At 30.6% G+C, this 27,066-nt stretch overlaps 2 protein-coding genes across 3 annotated transcripts; both read left to right on the top strand.

Annotated features, from left to right (window-relative positions):
• The first annotated feature begins 2,902 nt into the window (after window positions 1-2,902).
• Window positions 2,903-7,438, top strand: LOC110636292 (receptor protein kinase-like protein ZAR1). The gene is made up of 2 exons (XM_021785942.2): window positions 2,903-4,476; window positions 6,578-7,438. The coding sequence occupies exons 1-2, from the start codon at window positions 3,159-3,161 to the stop codon at window positions 7,216-7,218; spliced, it is 1,959 nt and encodes a 652-aa protein (XP_021641634.2). The 5' UTR covers window positions 2,903-3,158; the 3' UTR covers window positions 7,219-7,438.
• A 5,455-nt stretch (window positions 7,439-12,893) lies between these two features.
• Window positions 12,894-15,823, top strand: LOC110636282 (transcription factor bHLH130). 2 transcript variants are annotated; one of them, XM_021785929.2, is made up of 6 exons: window positions 12,898-13,852; window positions 14,435-14,763; window positions 14,842-15,012; window positions 15,237-15,302; window positions 15,386-15,454; window positions 15,536-15,823. In XM_021785929.2, the coding sequence occupies exons 1-6, from the start codon at window positions 13,450-13,452 to the stop codon at window positions 15,605-15,607; spliced, it is 1,110 nt and encodes a 369-aa protein (XP_021641621.2). In that variant the 5' UTR covers window positions 12,898-13,449; the 3' UTR covers window positions 15,608-15,823. The 2 variants fall into 2 exon arrangements, with proteins under 2 accessions (XP_021641622.2, XP_021641621.2); XM_021785930.2 differs by lacking the exon at window positions 14,842-15,012 and having other exon boundaries at window positions 12,894-13,852.
• The last annotated feature ends 11,243 nt before the right edge of the window (window positions 15,824-27,066 follow it).

Consider the following 27,066-nt stretch of genomic DNA (forward strand, 5'->3'; position numbering starts at 1 on the left):
TCATTTTAGGTCATTAATTAATCAAATTAATAAATAAAATTAATTATTTAGTGCAAACTGAAACTTTTTAATTGTAAAAGACTAAAATTTAATTAATGACAAAAAAAAAATATACTATTATTATTAAGAAAAATAAAATGATGATAGTAAAATAATTTTCTACCCTAATATTTTTTTTTCAAAATTAACATAAAGGGTATTAAGATAAACATTACCAAAGCCAAACATTCTTCAAATTTTTTTAATCTCTTATTTTTCTTAATTTCTTATTAATCAATATAGATAGATGCTTTTCTAAATTGTCCATTTATACAAATCTACTTAGAGATCAGCATGAGTTTTTGTCTAAATTCAAACATTCCAAGATTCTAACTTACTACAAATTTCAAATGTCAAATAATGGTAGGTAAATCACAAGTTGTAGTAAGTCCCATTATTCCATCTCTCATGCCCTCTTTTGATCATAAGACTTTATTTATTTTTAGCAAAGTGCTAATCCACATTAATTAAATTTTTAATTAAGCTTAAGCATTTATTCCCCTAACACTATGTTTGGATGGGTGGAAAAGGGAGAGAAAGGAAAATAAGTAAGAAAAAATAACTTTAAAAAGGCTTTTTTATTGTTTGGATAAGAGAAGGAAAATAAAGAAGGAAAAATTTTTTTTAGTTATTTTTTCACTAAATTAGAAAAAAAATAAAAATTAAAAAAAAAAAATTTTAGCGCTAACTCTTTCTCTTTTACTTTTTTTTTCACTCATATAAATATAAAATATAAAATATAAAATAAAAAAAAATATATTTTTTTTCCCTTAAAATTTATGCAAATATAGTGTAAAAGGCAATAAGCAGAAATGATTTGGAGGATTCCCGTGGGTTTATTTTGAGCCTTCACCGGCTGCTGAGTAAAATGACTAAACTGTCCTTGTTGGTGGAAATTGTAAAAGTAAAGCTCATAAGCATGTCTGCACTGCACCTGCATGTTGTCCTGTGCTTAATGATATCCTGGCACAAAAGACAAGTAAATAACAAATTTACATGGCCACTGAGTGAACGTTTGATACGATGAAAAATATTTTTTGAAAATATATTAATAAAAAATATTAAAATTAAATTTAATATATTTTAATTATAAAAATATTAAAATAATAAAATAATTATTTTTTAAATTCTTTTAATAATATTTAAAATATTTAAAACGTATTTTAAACCAGTTTTACTTTTTTTATTTTATATTATTTTTTTAAAGGGACGTAAATAATCGACTTAATTATTATTTAATTATATTATAAAATAAATATTTAACTATAAATTTAAAAAATTAGTGAATCTAAAATTACAATTAACTATAGGCAAATAAACTAATTTTTTTATTGTTTTAAGAATTATATAAATATGTCAATTGAATTTTTTTTATTACGTAATTATAAATTTAAATTTTATATACATGTTATTTTTAATAATTTTAAAATAAAAATAATTATATTAATATTTAATAATTTAATATAATAATAATAATTAAATCTTAATTTCAAATTAATAAAAATGAAATGAAATCTTTTTTTTATCATTTAGCTTTACTAAAAAGCAACTTCAAAAATTATAAATCTTTTTAAACCACTTATCTTTCATATTATTTTAAATTTCTTCTTTTTTTTATTTTTTTTATTAATTTATTTTATTTTTTTATATTAAGATATTTAATGCTCTATGTTAAATATAACCAAACAATCATATTGGCTCACTCTTTTTTTTTTCAATATATACTATATATATTTTTTGATGAGTATGGACATTTTAAATATTATTAAATTTAATAATTAAATATTTATTTTAAATATAGATAGTTGAATCTTAAATTTTATTTTTTGAAAAATTTTTTAAGACAGAAAAAATTATATGAATGTTGATTAGTGGAAAATTTTCTAAGAAGTTATTTAATACAAATTTTCTAAGAAAATAGGGAAATTATTAAAGAAAAACAGTCAATATCAAGAAATACAATAGAATAATTGCAAAATTATAATTTCATGATGGGTTTATCTATATTTATTTACCATGTTGCCACCCACCATCTTTCTCACATAATCATTGTTATAATTACAAAAAAATGAATTAATCAACCCTTTTTCTTTCTTATTAGTGCATGAAAGGATTATTTTCTTTCACTTAATTTCACAAATGGGTTTCCTTGCTAATTCCCCATGACTTTTCCCTCAAAAATTAAAAGGCATCATCATCAATTTGCCACCACTTATCAATTTGTAATCATACTCCATCCAACTAACACATGCCACCACTCAATCTTCTTTTGAACTATTTGCCTCATTTGGACTATCAATTTTTTTTTTTTTTGGTTTCTCTTGATAGATGATTCAATTGCTTGTACAAATTAAGGAAATAGAATTACACTTATAAATTTAATTTTTTTTAAATGACTAATTTCTTAAATCTAGAGATGTTTAGCTTAACTTTAATTTAAAATATAATTTTTAATTTATAAATTAATTTAAAAATATATAATTAATTATTTAATAAATTTTTTTAAAAATTTAATTAAAAAATTATAAAATATTTATGATACACATAAAATAATCCTTTCTCTTTTATAAAAAGATACTTTTTTTTTATAAAAAGATATATATATTTTTATAATATAAAAAATAAATCACAAGTAATAGTGAATGATAATGCAATTATATTGATATGCTTAATAATTTTTATTTTAAATAATTAAAATTTATTTTTAAATATTTAGATAGACTATAAATAAAAATCTTATTTTTTTAAAAGTTTTTTATTATTTTAATTTGTCTTTATCCAATAAAAATTAAATTTAATTTTATACGAAAAAAAAAAATCTAAAGGAGGCTAGTATGCCATGATAAGAATTCAAATTTACAGTCACAGTGTTCCACGTTGCTCGCCACCTCGATATCCCCAAAAACAAAGTTCAAACTTCAAACCAGAAATCAGAAACCTGCCCTTCTCTTCACCTCCTCTTCTCCTTCTTCACTTCGTCTTCTTCGCCCTTAGCCAATATACCAGTCAATTCTCTGCAACTCCTCGTTGCATTCTTCCATTCTCTCAAATGATCAAACACTGACTTTGATTTTTCCCCATCAAAATCTTTCAAAGAGCCACCATAATTACAACAGAAAATGCTGCTCGACTCGTTTCCAATAATCACTACATTTCTTGTTCTTCTCCTTTCTCCACTCTCTGTCTCTCTTACCATAGATGGCCTCGCCCTCTTGGCTCTCAAAGCTGCAATCACTACCGACCCTACTCAAGTTCTTGCTTCTTGGTCCGATTCTGATCCAACTCCATGCCACTGGCACGGAATTACTTGCATTAATCACCGAGTCACATCTCTCATTCTCCCAAACAGAAGCTTTACTGGTTATCTTCCCTCCGAACTCGGTCTCCTTGACTCGTTAACTCGACTTACTCTCTCTTACAATAACTTCTCCAAGCCCATCCCTTCCAATCTCTTCAATGCCACCAGTCTACGCTCTCTTGATTTGTCTCATAACTCTCTCTCCGGTTCCGTCTCACCCCAGATAAAATCCTTAAAGGCTCTAACCCACTTGGATTTATCTTCAAATTTCCTTAATGGGTCTCTTCCTGAATTTCTCGCTGAGCTGAAAAACCTCTCCGGAACTCTTAATTTGTCTTATAACGCATTTTCCGGTAGGATTCCGGAATCATACGGAAAATTTCCGGTGATGGTCAGTTTGGATTTGAGGCACAATAATCTTAGCGGAAAAGTACCTCAGGAGGGGTCATTGGTAAACCAGGGTCCTACTGCATTTGCAGGAAACCCCAGTCTTTGTGGGTTTCCATTGCAGACTCCATGTCCAGAGGCTTTCAACATTACGACCAGCGGAAACCCAGAAAATCCTGAAAACCCTAGGGATGCTAACCACGATTTTGTTGCTGAAACCGAAGATAAACGGAAAGCGAGAAATAGGACGGTGGCAGTTCCTTTAATTTCGGGTGTTTCATTGGTGATCGGTGCCGTCTCGGTCTCGGTGTGGCTATTCCGGAGGAAATGGGGTTCTGCTGCGGAGAAGGGCAAGATGGGAGGGGAGAATGACATGGGTAACACCAGTGATTTGAACGAGGACGGGCAGAAGGGTAGATTCGTAGTGATCGACGAGGGGTTTAATATGGAATTAGAAGATTTGTTGAGGGCATCGGCGTACGTGGTGGGGAAAAGCCGTAGTGGGATAGTGTACAAGGTGGCGGTGGGCGGGAGAGGATCTGGTACGGTGGTGCCTTCCGTAGTTGCTGTAAGGAGGTTGAACGAAGGTGATGCCACGTGGAGGTTCAAGGAGTTTGAGTCCGAGGTGGAGGCAATTGGGAGGGTCCACCATCCTAACATCGTGCGGTTGAAAGCATATTACTATGCCAATGATGAGAAGTTGCTGATCTCCGATTTCATACGCAATGGGAGCTTATACACAGCGCTGCATGGTAATATTACTTCGACCTTTGTTTACTTGCTGGATAGAAATAAGGTTAATAATGTCAACAAGTTTAATAGACGTGCCCTCGTACGGATATGAGATTGAATTTAATAAATATTAAATTAAATATTTATCTATAAATTTATGTGTTGGTTATATATGTTTTAATTAATTTACATAAATATTAATATATTAAACTCATTCTCTTTCGAAGTTATTATTCTCTTTCGAAATAAAAGATGATGCTTTGTTGCTTGATCATATGTGTTAGAATTTGTTTGCATCTTTGTTTTAGATTTTTTTTTGGGAGAATTATTTTAGGATCCTTAAGTTTTCTCATTATTTCTTAGTTGATTTTTGAATTTTAATAATTATATTAATTAGTCTCTAACTTTTTATTTTGTCTACTAAATAGTCCTTTATTCTAATTTTAAAAATTATTATCACTCGTTAATTGTGAAAAGGCTAAATTACCCTTATTCAAATAGCTAATAAATTGTCCTTTAGTCTGCTAAATAGCTTATTACCCTTAGCAAATAAAATAGCTAAGTTTTAAGGGTCTTATATTTTCACTAACATGATTTATCTATGATAAAGATTTGTTTAAGACGGTGTTTGTTTTAACTTATGAGTTGGTAAAGCTCAAAAAATAAATTTACCCATTTGTTTATAATATTTTTTAAACTTATAAGTTGAGCTTATATGCTAAAAGAAATAAGCTGGGATAGATCAACTTTTTATTTTGATGCTTATAAATGAGTTTGACTAAGTGTTTGACCATACTACTCTCATTTAATTTTAAAATTTTACTACATATCTTATTTAATATTCTTTTAGTAATCTTAACAATAAATGTGCTTATAAGTTAATTTTTGTTAAATCAAATACTTATGAACACTGTAACTAAACATGTAATTTTTTAAAATTTTAAATGCTTATATGATTGAATTAGCTCATAACTAATTTTTGTAAGCTAAACTAAGTACCTAAGTTGTAAGGTTCAAATTAGGTTTTTAAAGCTAATTATGAGTTGCCACAATTCCAAGTTTGTCATAAACCTGATTTCACTAGAGATCTTTTGGTTGGGAGGGAGTGGACTAGGCATGGAAAGAATGATGATTGTGAATTCTTGAAACTTGTCGATTGTAATTTTGATTTTTGAAATTCTTGAAACTTGTTGGTTTGCAGTTGATTTTGATTCATTATTTTTTGGGGTTGTTGATTTTGCTCTTGTTGAGTTGGAGAGAGAGAGAGAGAGAGAGAGAGAGAGAGAGAAATGGGGAGAGGGAGGGAGATAGATGCAGGGGAGAGAAGAGAGAGAAATGAGGTAGGGGATGTAAGTGCTATGTAAGACGGGAGTATAGTTGGATTGCATTTGGACAGAATGATTATTTAGTAGACAGAATAGCATAGAAAGTTATGGACTAATGTCAATGTCAAAATTCAAGGGCCAACTAACAAATAATATAAAAATTTGAGGACTTCAAATTAATTCACCTAATTTTTTAGAGCAAATGATACGTTTAGGCTTTGCATTGGGAGCGAGTGGAATCATGGAGGGGACTAATTTAACTTTGGCCAATTCATCATTATTCACTACCATTTCTTTTCCTTTTTAATCAGTTCTTTAGTTGATTATGACTCTTGGAAATTTATTTAGGCCAATCTGAATGTAAGTTTTGTCTTCGTTAGGTACTCTCGTCTTCTTCACCCAGTAATAGGTTCTGATGCATGTGTGTTGCCTTTCCCCTTGTTTTCTTCCCTAATGTGAGATTTAGTCTTTGTCCTGCATAGATTTATTGTTTCAACTTTCATCGTGGGAGAATGTTCACTAGTTTCTGAACTCATAATAAAGAACCGAGGTGGTCCGCTCTTGCCCACTGATTGCTCTTTGAAAAATAAATACTGAGACCTAATCCACAGTGAATGCCAAAAAACTGTGTTATACTTGATGTTGACAAGAAAAATGGACCACTTGGCAGAATATTGATGCTTCACATGCATTTGTTTTTACCGTTTTCCCTGTGAACTCTTTTGATATTTTTTTCTGGTCTGTCAGATAACAATTTCAATGCTGCTTTTCTTCTGTGATGTTATAATCATTGCAGGAGGACCTTCAAATACATTGCCACCACTATCGTGGGCAGCAAGGTTGAAAATTGCTCAAGGAACTGCAAGGGGTCTAATGTATATTCATGAATACAGCCCTAGAAAATATGTTCATGGAAACTTAAAATCCACAAAAATCCTTCTCGATGATGAGCTCCAGCCTTATATCTCGAGTTTTGGACTCGCCCGTCTTGTCCCCAGTACCTCCAAGTTTACAACTTCAACATCCAAAAAGCAAAATTTGAATCAAGCCATTATATCCTCTACAATTGGCTCAAGGGTTTCAGCGCCCTCTAATTTTTACTTGGCACCTGAGGCTCGAGCATTTGGCACCAAGTTCAGTCAGAAAGGTGATGTGTACTCTTTTGGAATCATCCTGATGGAACTTTTAACTGGTAGGCTACCTGATGCAGGACCAGAAAATGATGAGAAAGGACTAGAAAGTCTCGTGAGGAAGGTGTTTCGAGAAGAACGCCTGTTATCTGAGATTATAGACCCAGCATTATTGAGTGAGGTTTATGCAAAGAAACAGGTTATTTCAGTGTTTCATATTGCACTCAATTGTACTGAACTCGACCCTGAAGTTCGTCCCAGGATGAAAACCGTGTCTCAGAGTCTCGATCGCATCAAATTGCAATGAAAAATGAAAGGATGATTCATGTAAAGTTTTGTATGCAGTTGCTCATGACTTCTGATGCAGTTGGATTTTTTTTTTTCATCAGAATCATTGTACGAGTTTGTTCGGATGCATCTGTAAGTTCCAATTTTATCATTTGTTCCTGTGGGGACTTCTTAGGGACTAGATGTATGTCTTGTTAGATTAAGTATTTGTAATGTATTCTCAATGTGTTGATGCCTTATTTACAACTTTTATCTAGGTAATCATCACACTAGATCAATTTAATTTTATAAATATTTTTATAAAATAATATTGAATTTTTTTTTATAAAATTTATTAATTTAAAAATTATTATGCTTTAATTTTTTTTATAAAATTTATTATATTTCATTATAATTTTATAAAAGTTACTATAATTAAAAATTTAAAGTTTTTCATTCTTTTTCTACTAATAATCATTAGTTAGATAATTTTATTTGTAAAATAATTAAATTTTAATTTTTAGTCATAATAATATTTATGAAATTTCAATAAATTTTATTAAAAATATTAAAGTTTAATGACTTTTATGAAACGCTCATAAGAATGAGTTGAGTGATTGCATGTGTGATATTTCTTTGCTTAGATATATATATATATATATATATATATATTTTTTTTTTTTTCTTTTAAAATTTAATGGGTATTGATTTTATCGTTTTTTTTTATTATAATAATAAATAATTTTAAAATAAGTAGATAAGGAGATTACTTTTCCACGTTAACATTGTAAATAAATAGAGACGGTAACATGATATAAGGAAATTATATATATATAACTATCAATTTATATAATACTTATTAGCTATTTTAGGTATAATCTACTTCATGAAATTTGCAATATCAAAAATGGCATGAGACCAAGAAAAATAATTTGGACCAACTATTTTAGAAGATGAGATTTGGGCCTAGCCTCTCAAATTACTCAGGCTTGGGTTCAGCATTACAAGCAAAAGCAAAATTATACCTAATATGCGGAAAGGCCTTATATATGACTTAAAAAAAAAAATCATATGCAGATTGTCTAATTAATATTACAATTTAGAAAGTATTTAGTCATTATATAATAAAATAGCAAGATGTTGATTTTAACACTTCGTTTGAAGTAGGTACGATAAAGTAAAGTTTTATAAAATAAAATTTATCAAACTAAAATTTTTTTATAATATATATATATATATATATATATATATATATATATATATATATATATATATATATATATATAACAGAAAAATATTTTTAAAAATCTGTCATATAATATTTTTTTATATGAAATTGCTATGTAATATTTTTTATTATATTATTATGTGATTTTTTCTATTAAATTTTTTCTATTTTTAAGGAACTCACATGTGATATTTTATTTCATAATATTGTTAGATAACTTTTTTTTTTATTAAAATTTTTTATTTTTAATTAATTAATTATTTAATTACTTTAAATTATAATTAAGTAATTAATTCCCAACTCTCTTAATACTATAATAAGTAGTTATTATTATAAGATAAATTATAATATATTAACATATATTTATTTATTTATACTTATTATATATAGAGAGATATTTTAAATATTTTTATTACAAGATTTTTATTAAAAAATTTAGAGGTAAAAATAATAAAATATATAATAATTAATAAAAATTTAAAATATTATATTATTTTTAAATATTAAAATTAAAAGATATATAAATTAAAACTATCAATAGTTACATATATTAGCACATATTTTTAATATTTTAGAAGAAAGAAGTTTTTTTTTTTTTTAAATAATTAGAGATTTTTAAGGGAAAATTTTATTAACTATTAATTTAGTAAGTTGGAAAAAGAAGATCTTAAGAAATTTTTGAAAAATATCAAAAATTATATTTAAAAAAAAAAATTGTTCCAGAAGTTTCTAAACGTTAAAACCTATCGACACTTAAAAAAATCTCTTTCGGCTAAGGCTAAGATGTGGAAAGGCCATCTTATATGTGCAAACAATTTTTTATTAAGGGCTTGGGGCAGTGAATTAATGGATATCAATGATTAGCCCTTAAATTTTTCATGTTTTGTCTATTAATTCAAATTTTTATTATGAACTATTTAAGTCCTCAAATTTTTTTGATTTAAGTACATTTAGAATTTAATATTAAAAAAAATTATGAGAAATTAATTCATTTAAATTGTATTTGAATCCCTTTTGTTTAACTGAAGTTCATTAGAATTGAAAAATAAAATTGAAATTAAATTTAACTGAAATTGAATTAAAATTAAAAAAATAAAATCATATTAAATTACAATCAAAATTAAAAAAATAGAAATTAAAATTAAATTGAACTGAAATTAAAAATCAAAATTAGTTAGCAAAATCAAACCGAAAATGAATAAAAATCTACAAACACTTGAATTTTACTCAAATTACATAATCTAATTTAACATTTGAAATTTGTGAGGGTTAGGCTTTATATTCAAATTAGAGATTATTATGGCAATGAGAGAATCAAAACGGGATGACAAAAGTTTTAGGATCTGATCTGATTTATCTTAAATCTGATTAACTATTTTAACTTTATCTTAATCTCAATTTGTGTCGGGCGAGAATGAAAAACTTTTTCTCTACTTTGAATCTCCGTAACTCACTATGCATAATAACATATTATTATTTTTATTAAAAATAATTTATTTCTTTATATTTATATATTTAAATATGATAACTTTAGAAAAAAATATAAATATATTATTAAAATAATGTTTAAAACTTATATTTCAATTTATTTTATTTTTTAATAAATAAAATTATATTATATATTAATAAATTAAAATAAAATAAATAAAAAAACACTCCCACGGAAAATTTCGCCTTAATTTGCTCCTTGATGGAAAAGCCCCAACTCAACTTTGAGTTTCTTTGAAATGGGATGAGAGGAGTCATTCCCACCTCAAATTTGCACTTGCACCACACAACACACTCCCTATAGATCTTTGCTTGAATTAAAGGCCTTTCTCCTTACCATTTTTTTTTTAATGATAAAAAGCCAAAAAAGGGCATTGAGTTTACAAAAGATGAATATAAAAATAGGAGCACAACCATTGAAGCAATAGCCACCTCACGTGCCATTGTTTCCCTCCACACCCTCTGTTTAAAGCTTTCAATGTGAAGCCTTTTGTCTTGTTTTTTTCGCTATTATTTTTATTTTGACTTTGTTGGTTTACATGTGAGGATGCTTGTGTTCATTCAACTTTATATCATGGATTTTTGTTTTCTTCTTTTAAGAATGACCATGTGTTTAGATTCAGTCATGATTTAACCAACATTAGAAACATAAACAACATCTCATTAAAATGTAGGAAATTATAGAGAGGTATGCATGACTTCTCCCTAGAAATCCCACTTTTTCTTTATTTTTCTTATTATTTTCCACCTTCTCTCTCTTTGCCCCCTTTATTTTTTTCCTTGGATGATTATCGGTAGGGGAGAGCAGTTTTCGGTTTAAATCGAAAAATCGAACCGAATCGATTGAATTCGGTTCAATCAGTTCGATTTTAAAATTCAATTGGTTCGGTTCGGTTTATAATTTTAATAATTTCATTTAATCGGTTCGGTTCGATTATTTTCATGAAAAAATTAAGAAAATCGAACCGAACCGAAATTATTAATATATATAGGAAATAAAAAAAAATCGAACTGAATTGAATCGAACCGAACCAAAATCAAAGAAAATCCAACCGAACCTTAAGATTTTTGAGTTTTGATTTCTAATTTTTTTTGTTTTTATGTTTTCATTATTTAGATTTAATGTTAAAAATATAAAATTTTATAAATTTTGATTTGATCGGTTTAAAATCGAACCAAACTGATATTTATCGGTTCGATTCGGTTCGATTTTTTCTTATCAATTGATTCGGTTTGGTTTTTAAAATTTTTTATTTTCGATTTTCAGTTTTATCGGTTTGGTTCGGTTCAGAACCGAACCGACCGTTTGCACAACCCTAATTATCGGTGAGTATTTTAACAAGTAGCATTTCTCCCTTTATTTTTATTTTTTTAAAAAATAATTTTCACATTTATATTCATTGCAAATTCCAAAAATATCTCTTTAAATTTATTATTATTGATATATCTTGAGTGAATAAATCCTTAAATATGTTCTTGTTAGTAAATCTTGAGTGTATAATTTTATTATATTTTTCTCTTTTAATGAAATTATTAATTATATATTTTATTGATAAGTTATTTTGTTTTTCAGAAAATAGTACTATATAAGATGCTGATGCTTTCTTTTATATATATTTAAATTTAGAGGCTATCTAATGACTTATAAAAAAATTATAGAGTTAAAAAGCAATGCACGCAAATCATCTATTAGCCAATTTTCATGCTCTACATTATTGGGTTTTCCAAATTTTTTTGTATTATTTTTATATAAATAATTAATTTTATTTATTCATAAAATATAATATGTTAAATTTTTAACTTCACTTTGTACTCTACTTTCAATTAGTGAAATTCTATCATAGTATTGTTAAATTTCCTTTAAACTTATGCCAAAATAAAAAGAATATATAAAAAAAATGCATAAAATTGTTTTTCTTTTTAGTTATGTTATACATATTTAAAAAAAAAAATATTTCATATTTAAATTAAAATTTTCCCCAATAAAAAAAAATCATTTTTACCTATAAAGATTAAATATTCGATCTCAATTAAGGTATAAGAGTATCGAAATACTCATACTAAATATCCATTAATATTAATTTAATTTTTTTTAAATAAAAAAATAAATAATTATTTAACAAAATAAAATGTAATTTATTGACATAATTATTTTGAAATGCAAATCTATCTTCATCAAAAGAATCATCAAACTTTGTTCAAGGTTCTATGCTTATTTGACATGGGAATAAATTGATTCATTTCAAGATTAGGAATTATTCTTAATAATGTCATCCTTTGAAAATTCTTTAGTTTGATAATAATATTAAAAAAAAAAAAAAACAGGTAAAGTTGTAAATATGAAGAAAGCAGAGGTATTAATGAAATGGAAAAGACGGCGCCCGTGATATCTCAATGGGGAAGATGAAAGCGACGGTGAGAATCGATTGCGGCACGAATCGGGTGCTAAAATGATCTAACGGTGATGTCAACTCATTTAACTGGCCAATAGTTTGCCTCTTCTATTTGTTGATTGTTATGCTTATCCCAGGCATCGATTCGGGAGGCACATCTGGGTCTGGGGGGATACTATTCCCGAGGTTTAACGCCGTCTAACATCATTTTGATTCTCCGTTTCAATCTGACCTCACATATATATTACTTTCCTTTTTTTTTTTGCTTCCTCTTTATTGTTTTTTAAATTATAAAATAATTTGTATACGCTAAAAATATATTAGAGTTGTCTCGTAATTTGCCCTTTTTACTAATATATTTGTATACGCATAAAAATAAAAATAAAAATATACTATGAAGCATTTTGAAATTTAGAAGTATTATAAAATTTTTAAAATAAAATTTAGAGTAAAAATATATATTTAATTATTAAAATAAATAAATTTAATAATTATTTACTCTTTTGCAAAACAACAAAGGGCATTTTCGTACAACAATGGAAAGACACAATACTTAGGTGGAGCGGGGAGAGGTCAGATTGATTGGTCTTTGTACTTTCTTGTTGGCAGTATCTTTGCACAAAAGAAAGAAGATCCATGTTTGCTTCTTTTCTCTCTCCTTACCATCTTTAAGCTTCAAGATCTTCCTTGCTTTCGGTGCTTTTAAAAGCAAATCTGACGTTCTTGTTTATCCTCTGCTGGTACTCTGTTTTCTCAAAATCACTTTGTTTTCTCAAAATCACTTCTTTTTCAATCTTTTCCATTGCTGCAATCTTTCTATGCAGAAGAACAAAGTCTCTAAGTTCCATTTATTTACGACTTTCAGTATCTTATTCCTTGGGTTTTCATTTTAGATTAATCTTTATATGCTTCCTCAAAAGTTCTTGAACTTTTTGTTGGGTTGCTTCCTCTTCAAGATCTTATCTTACTCTGCTTAAAAAATAAGCTGAAAGAAAAATTTTCTTCTATTGAGAAAGTGATGCAAATTATTCCCAGAATTTCCCAGGAAATAAATTGGTATTAAGGTTTGTGTAATAGTTCCCTAGCATCCAATCTTTTGATTTGAGCTTATGGTTTTAGAAAAGAAACAAAGTAAAACAGAGCAAAACAGAGCATTTTCTTCATGGATACGAGTAGCAATCATAGTTATCATCAACAGAACAACCAATCCTGTTCTGGGTTATTGCGGTTCCGCTCAGCTCCAAGCTCACTTCTTGCAAATTTCAATGACAATGGAGTTACCAATGATTCTGATTTGAGTTTCCAAGAACTCGAGGATAAATCTGCAGTGAGAGTGAGAGAGGCACGTCTCAATTATGCAAATTCGCCACAGTGTTACTCTGGTTTGCCTCCTCATTACCCAAGACAAAGTTCAGCCACCACTTCTACAGCTATGGATAGCTCTTATGGTTTGATTGGTTCAATGACAATGGGTCATCATGAGCAAGCCAAAATGGTTGATTCAAATCTTGCTAGACAAAATAGCTCCCCTGCTGGACTTTTTGGGAACCTCTTCGTTCAAAATGGTATTTTTTGTTGCTTTTATTTTTAAATGAATCCCTTTTAGCTCACTATGTGATATTTTTTAAAGTTTTATTATGCTTGAAAATTTTTTATCTCGTGGATACGTAGCATTGGTTATACTTTAAAATTTGCTTGTTTTCTTGTGATATGTGTGTGAGAGAAATTGTTCTGAGAAGCTCATTTCTTTAGAAAGTGGCATTGGTGATTCACTACATTCTTAAAATTTGAAAATTTGTTTTCTATGGATGTGTTTAAGCAATAGAACTAAGCAGTGAAAGATGAAGAAATTCAAGGGGAAAAAGAAAAATAAAAACTTTACTTTTAGAGATGTTTATGATGATTAGAACTGCAATGAATGGTGCAGAACTTTCAATCTAGGGAAATAAGATGTTTAAACAATACTATCAATTGAAAAGCTTCTGTTACACTTGATAAATCTTCAAAAATGTTCCTTTTCCTTTGACACCACAGCGTTGACAACATTAAAAAAAATGAGTAAGAAAATTTCAGAAATATAATAGCAGCTGCCTTATTAAAGATAAGAAGGTAGAAGGAAATATTGAAGATCTCTCAGTATATTGCAGGCTATGCCACCATGAAAGGTATGGGGAACTATGCTGGGGTGAAAGGTACTAATGGAGAAGCAAGTCTAAGACTGAAGAGCCAACTTAGCTTCCCAGCAAGAGTACCTTCTTCCTTGGGCATGTTGTTGCAGATATCAGAAATTGAGAGTGAAAGCATTGATGCAGCCAGCCTTGACAGTGGAAAGCTTGGAAATAGCAACTGTGACAGTCGATTTTATAACAGTACTGGGTACCCATATGGATCTTGGAATGATTTACATTTTCCAGAAAATTTTAATGGCATGAAAAGAGATCCGGATGATAATGGAAAGCTATTTTCTAACATTCAGGTACCAATTCGTACATTAGGTGTGAAGTTATCTATTTTGATTGTTCAAACTCTAATCTGAATGATTATATAAAATTAGAATGGAGAGCTTGGAAATGGCGTTCATGTATTATCAAACAACTTGAGTTTGCCAAAGGCAACAGTGGATATGGTTGCCGTGGAAAAGTTCCTCCATTTCCAAGATTCTGTTCCTTGCAAAATTAGGGCAAAGCGCGGATGTGCCACTCATCCACGAAGTATTGCAGAAAGAGTGAGTTTCTTTATCTTATATCATGTATGTTCTGTTTTGAAAATAGCATCTATCAATCAAACAATGAATGTCTGTAACATGTCACTGCAGTGATAGTCTTGGGCTTATGCTTAATCTGTGAACATCATTGGTTTTCAACTGTATAGTGCTGTAGTTTATATTGGTTGATCTAATGAGGTCAAGCGAGACTGTTAAGAGGCTACGTTCTGCAATTTTTTTTCTAGGTGAGAAGAACCCGGATCAGTGAAAGAATGAAGAAACTACAAGAGCTTGTTCCAAACATGGACAAGGTAGAATTTCTTCATACTTAACACTCTTAGCCTCAAAACCATCAGCTTTGAAAACTCATGATGTTTATTTTTCTTCTTGGCAGCAAGCAAACACGGCGGACATGTTAGATTTGGCTGTTGGGTACATCAAAGATCTTCAGAAGCAATACAAGGTATTGAAGAAAAGAAAAGAAAAATAGCAATATGGAAAAAATTTGTCTCCTTCTTCGCTCACGGTTCTTTGTTTTATGCAGACTCTCATTGACAACCGAGCGAACTGCAAGTGTTTGAGTAAGCATAAGCCAGTTCAAAGCCAAATTGTTTGACATGCTTGTGTACAGAAAATAAGGGATGCGGATAGGAACCAGTTCTTGTATGTCTTTTTCTGTGCAATGATCAAGTATATACAAGCAAGATATTTTCTTCTTTCCAATGGGCAAGCATAGCAAGTTGAGTAGAATTTTCACTGCAAAATTATGATACGGAAGCTAACAAAGCTTCCAATTACACAATACCTGAAATAAAGAGAGAAACTTACAGTACATGTCCTTTTAATGCATTAATTCCTTGTTATATTTATCTTGTGTAAGCTAGACACTTCAATCAAGGGCTTTCCTTTCACACGTCTGTAGTTCTTTAGAAGTAGTTCAGTCGTCTAATCTTGGTGATGCATGTCCGGTAGAGGTGAAATTCTTGGGATAAACTACTATTTAGCCTCTGCTTTAGAGCATATTTAACAATTTGGTTCTCCTATTTTCATAAATAGCCAAATTGGTGATGCTTATAGAAAATACGTTGCCAAGTTAATGTTACTATGTAGAGGTATAGTGTCGCAACACTTAAAAGTCTAAATTAAATTATTTGCGTCGCTAATAGCATGTTTTCTTGCAGTGAATTCTTCTGCTAATTGATTTTTGTTTTTTTCTCTCAATTTTCACTATTAGCGTAATGTGAAAAGTCAAAAATACCCTTTTCTTATTAACCCTAGTCTACTTGTCCACTTCTCCATTCCCCTCCCAGGCAACCATTTAGGAAACCCAGCTATTTATCTCTGGATTAAGAAGACTAATATCCTATGCTTGATTTTATCTTACTATTTATTTCTAGATTAAATTTCAATGATAATATTTCATTAAAAGTCTATAAAATTTTATTGAAAATTGGTTGCATCTCTTCTAAAAAATACTCAAAATAAAAATCTGAATACAATTCATGCACAAACGATTTATTAAAAATTAGACATTTAGCCGTGCGTTGTGCATGGTTTTTTAATTCTTTAAATTGTAATAATATAAAATTATGAAATATTACTTTATTTTTTTAAATAAATTATTTTTTAAATAAAATTTAGTCATTTAATTTATTGATTTTAAATTTCTATTCACATTTGAAATTTATAATAAATATAGATGTATATGTGTATAAAAATAAGGTAATAAAATCAAGATATCCAGTAATAGGGGAGTATCACACAGAGTATCACACAAATTCTAGTAACTATAATTAAAATTATATAGTGTTCATTGTTAATAAAATATATAATCAGAATGCAATACATGAAAAGTGGAAAAAATATATAAAAAAATGTGTTAAAATTTAAGAACATATCTTGAAAATATTTGTGAGAAATCTATCAATATAATGAATAGATGCAAACACACGAATGAAAAGCATCCAAATGATGCATTACCAAACTATAAATATCTTCATCAATTTTGAACTCTAATGGTGACTGCTCATCATGACCTTTGTTCACAATGATGGTCCCCTCATGAAACCCAAATTAGTGTGATTGATTTTTTTTTTTAATCGAATGGTTGATGAAATACAACCTAGAGTTAAAATAAGCTTTTTACTAAGCAGCCCAAAATCATCGAAAAAGAACAAGAAAATAAGGCCTCTAAAGCAGTTAGATTAACTTATCAAGGGACCCAAGGCCCATCACAAAACAAACCGTAACTACTATAGATAAGTAGGGAGATGTCGCCGTTGAAATAGTACTGCATGTTAATCTCCGCCCTTTGAAAGGCTAAGGAAAGATGGCCTTTAGAGAACCCAATAAACCTTGCAAGAATAAAAAAACATCAAATATCCAAAACAATAAAAGGGAACCTTGATCCATGAAGCTCAGAGACGGTCAGTGACCCATGAGAATGCTGAACAGCAGAGTTCACCAGGCATTCTCAATCTCTTGTAGCCTGTAAGGGTCAGCGACCAAAACAGAGTTGGCTGGCATGTAATACCAGAGATAACCATTCAAATGCTAAACTAGATTGCACCCTTTCTTAGAGTTGATATCCTAGAAAGAACCCAAGCACATATCACAGTTAAGAGTTCTTTAAAACTAAAACTAGCAAATCAACCATTATCTCTCACCATTCAAGCTCGATCTGCATGCAAAATTACCATCTTAAATCTATTTACAACCTTGCCTGGAGGTAGGAAGGGAGAGACTTACTCTCTAAGTAAGGGGGGAAGAAGGCCACCTCAAACCTAGAAGGGGCATAACAGTGGTGGAATTTGTGGTGGGGGGTGGGGTTGGGGTTGACAGGCAAGGGCCATTGCCCCCCCCCCCTAACTCAAAAAATTTCTCCTTAACACTATGCCTCTTAGCCTCAATTGCTCCCTCTAAGCTGAGCTCAAAAAATCAGCCCATTATCAATTTACACTCTGTAAGAGCTAGCCCATTACTCATAAATTACAAACCATTATAAACATTGTTCAGCAGCTCATTAGCCTCTCATAACTTGAGTATAAAGGAAGAAACATCTATCTGGTTGTCAGAAGGACTTGCTGCCAAAGGAAAGAAGAAGATTTTGAAGAAGGTGAACAATCCATGCCCCACCATTCCAACTCTAATGCTCTATGGTTCATAGCCAACTAGAGTAAGTTATTATTCCCAATTTATCTTTCCTCTTGATTTGATATTTTTAGAATTAATACCCATTTTAGTACTCCTCTTGGATTTTTTGATTTCTTGCTTTTAACATTAACACTTAGAACATCCTTTTAAGTAGAACCCATAAAATAAAAATAATTTTTGATGTTTTTTTTAATTTTTTGTACTTGTGAATAGTGATCCCTTGTTGAAATAACATTTACCAGATCATTATTGATAAGGATTTATATAATGGGTAGGGAAGTAGAAAACAATAATAAAAAAAAAAGACTTTTGTCATGGTAAGGGTGGTTTGGGTATATAGTGACATTGCCATTGGATGAAACAATAGAAAATGGAGCCATTGGTAAGGGTGGGTTGGGGTTGACAGGCCGGGGCCTTTGCCCCCCCCCCCCCCCCCCTAACTCAAAAAATTTCTCCTTAACACTATGCCTCTTGGCCTCAATTGCCCCCTCTAAGCTGAGCTCAAAAAATCAGCCCATTATCAATTTATACTCTGTAAGAGCTAGCCCATTACTCATAAATTACAAACCATTATAAATATTGTTCAGCAGCCCATTAGCCTCTCATAACTTGAGTATAAAGGAAGAAACATCTATCTGGTTGTTAGAAGGACTTGCTGCCAAAGGAAAGAAGAAGATTTTGAAGAAGGTGAACAATTCATGCCCCACCAATTCAATTCTAATGCTCTATGGTTCATAGCCAACTAGAGTCAGTTATTATTCCCAATTTATCTTTCCTCTTGATTTGATATTTTTAGAATTAATACCCATTTTAGTACTCCTCTTGGATTTTTTGATTTCTTGCTTTTAACATTAACACTTAGAACATCCTTTTAAGTAGAACCCATAAAATAAAAATAATTTTTGATGATTTTTTTAATTTTTTGTACTTGTGAGTAGTGATCCCTTGTTGAAATAGCATTTACCAGATCATTATTGATAAGGATTTATATAATGGGTAGGGAAGTAGAAAACAATAATAAAAAAAAAGACTTTTGTCATGGTAAGGGTGGTTTGGATATATAGTGACATTGCCATTGGATGAAACAATAGAAAGAAGAATTAAAGCATTTTATTTAGGTTATTGGTTGTAACACCCCTTACCTGTCTACAGTGTAGCCGAGCAAGGCGTGCAATATTCAGTGCCGGAGCACCTTGTCCTTTCTTGTCGTGTACAAAATTAATTTAATTATATTATCTTACGTGTAAAAATTTTTTCTTATTGATCCCATTTTATTTTTATGGAGACCCAGATAGAGTTTTCTCTGTTTTATTAGTGCATGTCGGGTTTCCTTATTTACTTGTTAATAACAATTTATACCCATTTCATCACATCACTTTTCATTACTCATATCAATTTTAAAAAAACAAACTTTCATTTCATTCATATAACATTACATACAATAATGTACAATTATTTACAATCTAAAATTTAATTACATATCTCAACATGATTTACAACTTCTACTTATGTACAATGATCCAAAATGCAAAATTTAAATACACATGAGCCCTAAACAAAATGAATTGGTGAGGTGACACCGACCCTGTAGCAAATCTGATCCTCTCTATCTGTACTCTCCTACTACTGCTGCGATTGCTGGTGCTCTCTTGTACCTACGCGATGGAAAAACTAACGCGCTAAGTATTTCTGCTTAGTGATGTAATAATTTGAAATAACAATAATTGAAATAATTGTCCATATAAAATTTACTAAAATTTTAAATTAATTACATATTTATAAAACTTTAAAACCAACAGATTATCGAGATTTTTTTATTCATATATTTCATATTCAGTCTTATTAAATCCATGACAGTGATCTCTTCATGTACTTATTTAAATTTAAGATGTGTTACTCATATCTGTGCCCAAGTAACCTATGACAGACTATAAAGACTGGATACACAGGAGTATACTAGTTAGACATCCGTATGTCTATCTAGTATACAACGGTCATGTCAGGCACTAGGCCAGCGGGCAGGCATAAGCCAGTAATAATAATAATAGGCACTATGGCTATCGGGTAGGCATAAAGCCAATAGAACAATAATTTTAGACATATATTGTAACAACCCTATTTGCATAGCCTGGTATATGTTACTGTTCCTGTAACACCCTCCTCCCTGTAGCAACTCCGTACATTCTACTGTTCCGGTGACCAGTGTCAGTCCGGACAGCTAGAACGATCGGAAAAATATTTAAACTAAAGTGAGGGACCATAATTAACTCAAATATTAATAAGAAAAATTTAGTAAAAATTTTAGAAATAAAATACAACTAAGTCAAATGAGTCGGTGCCCAAGCGATGGGTAACCCAGTGGGAAGTTGCGGTTCTCGCAACTAGGAGCCCTAGACCCGAGAGAAAATTCATAAAATAATTTTTGGGACTCCAGAGAAGGGTTATTGAGGTTCCTATGGCATTAGAATGCCAAGAAAATATTTAGAAAAATTTTTCAACCGGTACAGACAATTTTGACCCGTTAAGCCAAACGGAGGGCATTTTGGTCATTTCGCCTTCAGAGGCGATTTTTGGCCGACTTGTCTAGTTAAGTAAATAATTATTATAACATAAAATATGAATAAATATTGCTAGAAATTAAATTGAAATTTGGTAGAAAAGAAAAGAAAAGAAAAATGAAGGAAATTAGGGAAAATGACATCACATGATGTCATTTACATATCCTCCACCAATCACCATTCAACAAGCCTTCTTAAAACAATTAGAAGAGACAAAATGGACCCAAAAATTCTGGTGTTTTCCCTTCTTCTTCAGCCAGCCGTGAGTTTCTCCTTCTTCCTCCATAACTCTCATTCTCTCATACCTTTAATCTTTGATTTCTCACCCCAAAACCCTTAGGTCCCTTCACTAAAATTTGTCACCCAACCTTGCTAGAGTGTTTGGCAGCCAAGAAAACAAAAGAAAGTGGAAGAAAGTGAGGTGTGAACAAGCTTAGAAAATCACCAAAGAGGTTAGTGCCATAACTTTTGCTTTTACATCTTTCTAATCATGAATTTGAGCTAAGTTAAGTTAAAAATTTGACAAAAATTGAATAAATGAAGCATGGTTATATTCCATGAAGTTTTGGCAGCCTTGACATGAGTTAGGGTTAGGAGAAATCTTTGGTTTAAAGTGACATATTGCTGCGCCTCTTATAAATTATATGATTAGTATAGCAAATTAGGAGTGGGATGCATGAATTGGAGCCTTGGTCAATTAGGGTTAGGGTTTTGGAGTGAAACTTGGACTTTGCTCATGAAATGGTGAGTGAACATTCTAATGGTCAATTAGTGACCATTTGAGGTAAGTTGACCATAATTTGAAGTGAATTAGGGTATTACAAAATGAATTGGTATGCTGCCTAGTGAGGGCAGCAGGTGAGGTTGTAAGTCCAGCCTGTTTGGACTGCCATAACTCTGGCTGTGTAGGTTCAATTGGTGTTTGGCCAATTGGACATGAAACTAGACATATAATGGCACAATTTTGGTGAAGAAACCATGCCAAAAGACCAAAGCAAGTGGACCAAAAACTGGCCCCAATCCGGATGTCCTGCAACCAGATTCTGCAGAATGACCAAATGAACAGTAATTGTTCATTTGCCCATAACTCATTGTAGAATGGCCCAATTGACCTGAAATGTTTACAGAAATAAGTTAAGATATAGACAAACAACTTTCATGAAGAAACCTACCCCAAATTATGACCAGAACCTATCCAACAAGGCAGTTGCAACACTGCTCATCGCACTATAGATATGGTCGATTCTGCAATTTTTCAATCCGGCCAGCTGTGGTTAAAGGACCATAACTGGAGCTACAAAACTCTAAATGGAGTGATTCGAAAAAAGAAATTCAACTAGACAAAATAAGGAACAACTTTCATGTTTATCATTTTCTCAAATTCTCATCAGAATAAAGAACTAATGGAATAAAGAAAGTTTAGGTATGAAAACTGAAAAATTCTGCTCCCTTAGTTTAAGCTTAGAAATGGTATTGGTGATTAATGTCAACAAGTTTTGAATGCAAAATGTGGTATGTTGGGAGTGTCAAAACCAATGTACCTATTTTCTATGCAAAAGTCAACATTTTTGTTGACTAATGAAGTGAATAGTAATATCAAAACTTGAAATTCAAAAATTGAAGAATTCTAAAGTATCAAATGCCCTAGTATATCTAACAAGATTGGTTTGGATAGTTTGGCATGCCAATAGGGTTCGATTAGCGATCGCACATGGCATTATGCCATTCTCGTGATTTCATGGCTTTTAGCCATTCGACATTGTGTTGATATTTGGCCTTGTGCCTATTGTCATTACAACTTATTAGTCGCTCGCTGCACACCGGGAGATGCATATGTGACCGATGGTGTGACGGCCCGAGGTACTAGATACCCAGTGCCAGTTTACCCGTTTATCCAGTCCAGTCGTCCAGTATAGGTTACTTGGGCAACAAAAAAAAAATGAAAGTGGATAAATTTAACGAAATAATGAATATAACAAGTACAAAACAAATAAGTCATCGATACATGTACTGCATGTTTACTTCCTGTTATTTCTTTTTATTTTATTATTGGCACCACTAAGCATTATTGCTTAGCGCATTGCTTTTGCCACGCGTAGGTTCTGGAGATACTGACCGAGAGCCCAGTAGACCACAGATTGGGTGAGACCTCCTGCAGCTCTGCATAGTGTCTGTGTCACCTCACCATCTACAGTGCATTGGTAGGACACTAGGCTTCATTTTGGTATTTTGTAACTAACTTTTATTTTCCTTTGTGTAAATGAAACTTATGTAATGTATTTTGATGTTCATGTAAATAATGAAAAATTATGGTTATGAATGGAAAAATTTGAGTATTTATTCATTGTTTATGTATATGAGTACCATGAGAAATGAATGATTGAGAAATGAAATTGAAGAATATTGAGATTTTGATATTAGAGTTTGAGAATGATTGAATATGATTATTGGAAGTGTTTTTCACAGGTTCCGAAGAACTGTTTTCTCCATTTTTAGCAAGTACTCTGCCGGATTTTCTATAAAATTATCGGAATCTCAAATAAATTATAATTTTGATAAATGGCTTAAATAAATTATATTTCATAAATTATATTCAAAACTATGATAAAAATTAATTAAGATAAAATAGAGTGTTCCGGTACACCGTGTGACATAGCTTACTCGGATATACTGTAGACGGGTAAGGGGTGTCACAGTTCCGGTGACCGGTATTGGTCCAGATAACTAAGAGAATTAGAACCACGCCTAAGACACCTAGTTAAGCCCTGAACACAAATAATTAGTAATTGTCAATTAGTTAAGTATAAATAAGAAAAATAGAATATAAGAAGTTAAATGAGCCTAGAGTCACAGCGATGGGTGACCTTCTCGGGAAGGATTGCGAAGTTGATTTAAACTCAAATTTCGAACCGTAAAATGTGACGCCGCGGTCCTTAGGACTATTACAAACACAGTGGAAAAGAGAAAATCATGAAAAAGAATTGTTAAGCCAGTCAAATAATTAGATCAGGGAGCCGAAAGAAATATTGAATTATTTACAAACCGGGTCGAACTGGCTAGGGGCAATTTGGTCAACTGACCCCGAGAGCTGACTCTTGACCTGACTGTCAAATAAAATCAGAGAAAAGAAAATTTCGGAATCAGAAATTAACTTAAAGAACTAATAAAAAAAAATAAATAGAAAAATAAAAAGAAAATGAAAAAAGTAAAAAGAGATGACATCATGCATGATGCCATAAATACTATAATTAAAAATTTATTTAATTTGATTTATGGTCTTCCATAACATTAAAAGACAAAAATAAAAAGAAAAAAGAAAATCCATTCTTCCTCTTCAAAACACAAAAACATCCATCTCTCCTCTCTCTCTCTTTTCTCCTTAGTTTCCTCCATGGCCATGAAATTCAAGCTTTCAAAGCTTGAATCAACCCCATAAATCCCCCAAAAATTCTACTAAATTATGATTATGCTTTGTTTGGGCAACTAGAAGAGGAGATTGAAGAAGCAAGAAAGAAGAAAAAAGGGAAGAAAATTAGTGATTGGAAAACCAAATAAAGGTTAGTATGTAAATTTGAATTCTTTTGTTCAATTTCTATGTTCTTAGTTTAATTAACTTAGAAAGTAACTTAAAATCATAACAAAATAATTGTTGAGGGACCAAATAGAAAATTCATCCAGCTAGGGTTAATGTTTGATATGAATGATTTTGATGGTTTTGAATAGTTATTTCAGGTGAATTAGGTGTGTAGAACATAAATACACACTTTAAATTGCATCAAGTTGAACTTTGGGTGTAGTTAGGGTTTTGAACATGTGAAAAATTGAAGAAAAAATGTGAGAATGTGTTAAATGGTGTATTGGACTTGGTTTGAGGTGAGAAATGGTTATTTGAGACCAATTGGAGTATGTTAGAAGTGTTGGTTGCAAATTCGGGTTACTTAGATCATGCTGCAGGCAGCAGGATCAAGGTCCATTTGAGGGATCAAAACTGAAAATTTACAAGTCCAATTGGTATGAGACCAATTGGGAATGAAAATAGACACAAAATGACACAATTTTCATTTAGGAATCATGCCCAAAAAGTGACCAAAACCTAGTGAACAAATTGACCAAATCCGGATTTATGCAGTCTGACCTGTACAAAAATGACCAATTCATTTGGCCATAACTTGGGCTTGGTAGGTCTAAATGATATGAAATTTTACCAGTGGACAGCTGAGATATAGTCCTAAAACTTTCATGCAGAACACAAATCCAAATTATGCTCTTAACCAAGTCATTTGCCCACCCAAAGTTGGTAACCTAAAACTGTCAGAATCAGTTTGGTGCTCAGAAATTTGGGTTAAGTCCAATCCGGCAGCCATGATTTAAATGGCTATAACTTGAGCTACAAAACTATAAATGGAGTGATTCAAAAAGGAGAATAAAGTTAAGACAATAGGGAATATTTTCTATGAAGAAAGTTTTGCCAAATTCTAACAGAAAAATGACCAATGGAACAGTGCAACATAAGACACCAAAACTGAAAATTTATAAATTTGCCTAGAAGACTTAGAATTTGAGTAAACAACCAAAACCAACAAATTTAATTATCAAAATGTGGTATGTGGGTGAAGTTGGAATTCCCATACCTATTAAGCCTTAGAAAGTCAACAAATTAACTTGAATAGTATCATGAATAGTAATTCCGAAATACAAATTTTAAAGAACGTCAAGTTTAGCATATTAAAGCTAGGTATAAGTAGATTTGAATTTGTTTTTGAAGTTATGATAAATGGTGATATTGAAACACTGTGAAACTGTGTGTTTCAGTGGAAAAGAATACTGGGAAAGAACCTGAGTTATCGAGTCAAGGCCGAGAGGCGACTCGTATAAGGTTTGTGCACAACTAACTATTTTGTTACTTTTCACTTCTAAATTGATTTGAACAAGTTTATTTTATGATTTATAATTTTATTGTATTGAGGATTTTAATTTGTTGAATGAAATTGTATAAATTAAATGTAAATTTTCTTATGCATTTAAGGGTTTATTGCATGATTTTAAGGATTGTAAATTTTAAGTTTGATGTGTTGCCAACCTTGAGTATGAATTTATGATGATTAAATATGTTAATGATTTGTAAACACTTTGTAAATAGAAATTGTTTTGAATATGATTTGAAACCACAGTTGACATGGCAAAATATATTGTGAATTCTCATTAGCTTGTCTAGTGAGATATCTTTTCCACTAGATGGGGCGAGTTCCTTCCTCTCTGGCTTGCCAATTGGGGAAGAGTTTGAATGAGTACTCATATATACTAGCTAGTATTTGTTCCTCCCTTTTAGCCTCGATTATTGGGAGAGTGTGAAATATCGTGGTGTACAACACGGCATCTATTTGAATTTTGGGTCATGGGTTCAACTGTGTGAATTGTTGGCAACGTCCTTTAAATTATGCATAGTTTGATAAATTGTGGTTGAAATAAATAATTTATAAGTGATTCAAAATATTTTTATATTATTTCGAGTAAAAGAAATGTAGATAAATAGTTACTATTTGATTAAAATGTTATTCAAATAAATAATTTGCATGAATGAAAATATTGATTTCTGAATATTATGAATTTTGAAGAATTTAGAAATTTTAAATTTTTATTTGTTATGAATTATCAAGCATAACTTGTATTAAGTTTTAAATTATTAGTTTGTGCACCACTGAGTTCACCACTCAGCAATAGCTTTGTATGCTGTCGCAGGTGAAAGAAATAATAAAGCAGCTGAGCAAGATTTCTGAAAGACATAGTGAGACTATCTTCGGGTATATCATAGGTATACCCTTGTACTTTAGTTTTTGATGTAATTCTGTAATTATATGCATGAAATTTACTTTGAGCAGTTATACCAACTCTTTTGTAATATATTTTTGGATTGTAATGAAATACAAATTATTATAAGGTTATCTTGAGATTTTATGTATTTATAAAGTTTTGGCACTATTAAATTTTTTTATGATCCCATGAATGTAAATATTAATTTTGTTACCTTAATGAGAGGTTTCAATGTTTGATTTAATTTAAATTGTGTATTGAGTTGCTTGTGTTGATTTGTGAAATGAGATTGAATAATGGAGTTGTGATTGAGAAAAATATTGGGAGTATCTTTATTTTCAGGTTTTAAAGAACTGTTTTTTTAAAATACAGACGGTACTCTGCCGAAATTTTTGTAAAAATTACGGAGATTTTAAATATCTAAAAATTTGATTTATGTTTAGACTTTAAATAAAGGTTTTTAATATCTGAAAAAAAATTTTACCCCACCAATTTAAAAATGAACGAAAATTATTTTAAAATCCCTTGTAGTATATTTAATGGGTTACCATAT

The sequence above is a fragment of the Hevea brasiliensis genome, chromosome 5, assembly GCF_030052815.1.
Source record: "Hevea brasiliensis isolate MT/VB/25A 57/8 chromosome 5, ASM3005281v1, whole genome shotgun sequence".
In the NCBI taxonomy this organism is placed as follows: Eukaryota; Viridiplantae; Streptophyta; class Magnoliopsida; order Malpighiales; family Euphorbiaceae; genus Hevea; species Hevea brasiliensis.

Coding starts and splice junctions, on each gene's coding strand:
- LOC110636292 (XM_021785942.2), top strand. CDS start 3,159: ATGCTGCTCGACTCGTTTCCAATAATCACTACATTTCTTGTTCTTCTC. Junction 4,477..6,577: donor CTTATACACAGCGCTGCATG/GTAATATTACTT, acceptor TAATCATTGCAG/GAGGACCTTCAAATACATTG.
- LOC110636282 (XM_021785929.2), top strand. CDS start 13,450: ATGGATACGAGTAGCAATCATAGTTATCATCAACAGAACAACCAATCC. Junction 13,853..14,434: donor GAACCTCTTCGTTCAAAATG/GTATTTTTTGTT, acceptor AGTATATTGCAG/GCTATGCCACCATGAAAGGT. Junction 15,013..15,236: donor CACGAAGTATTGCAGAAAGA/GTGAGTTTCTTT, acceptor TTTTTTTTCTAG/GTGAGAAGAACCCGGATCAG.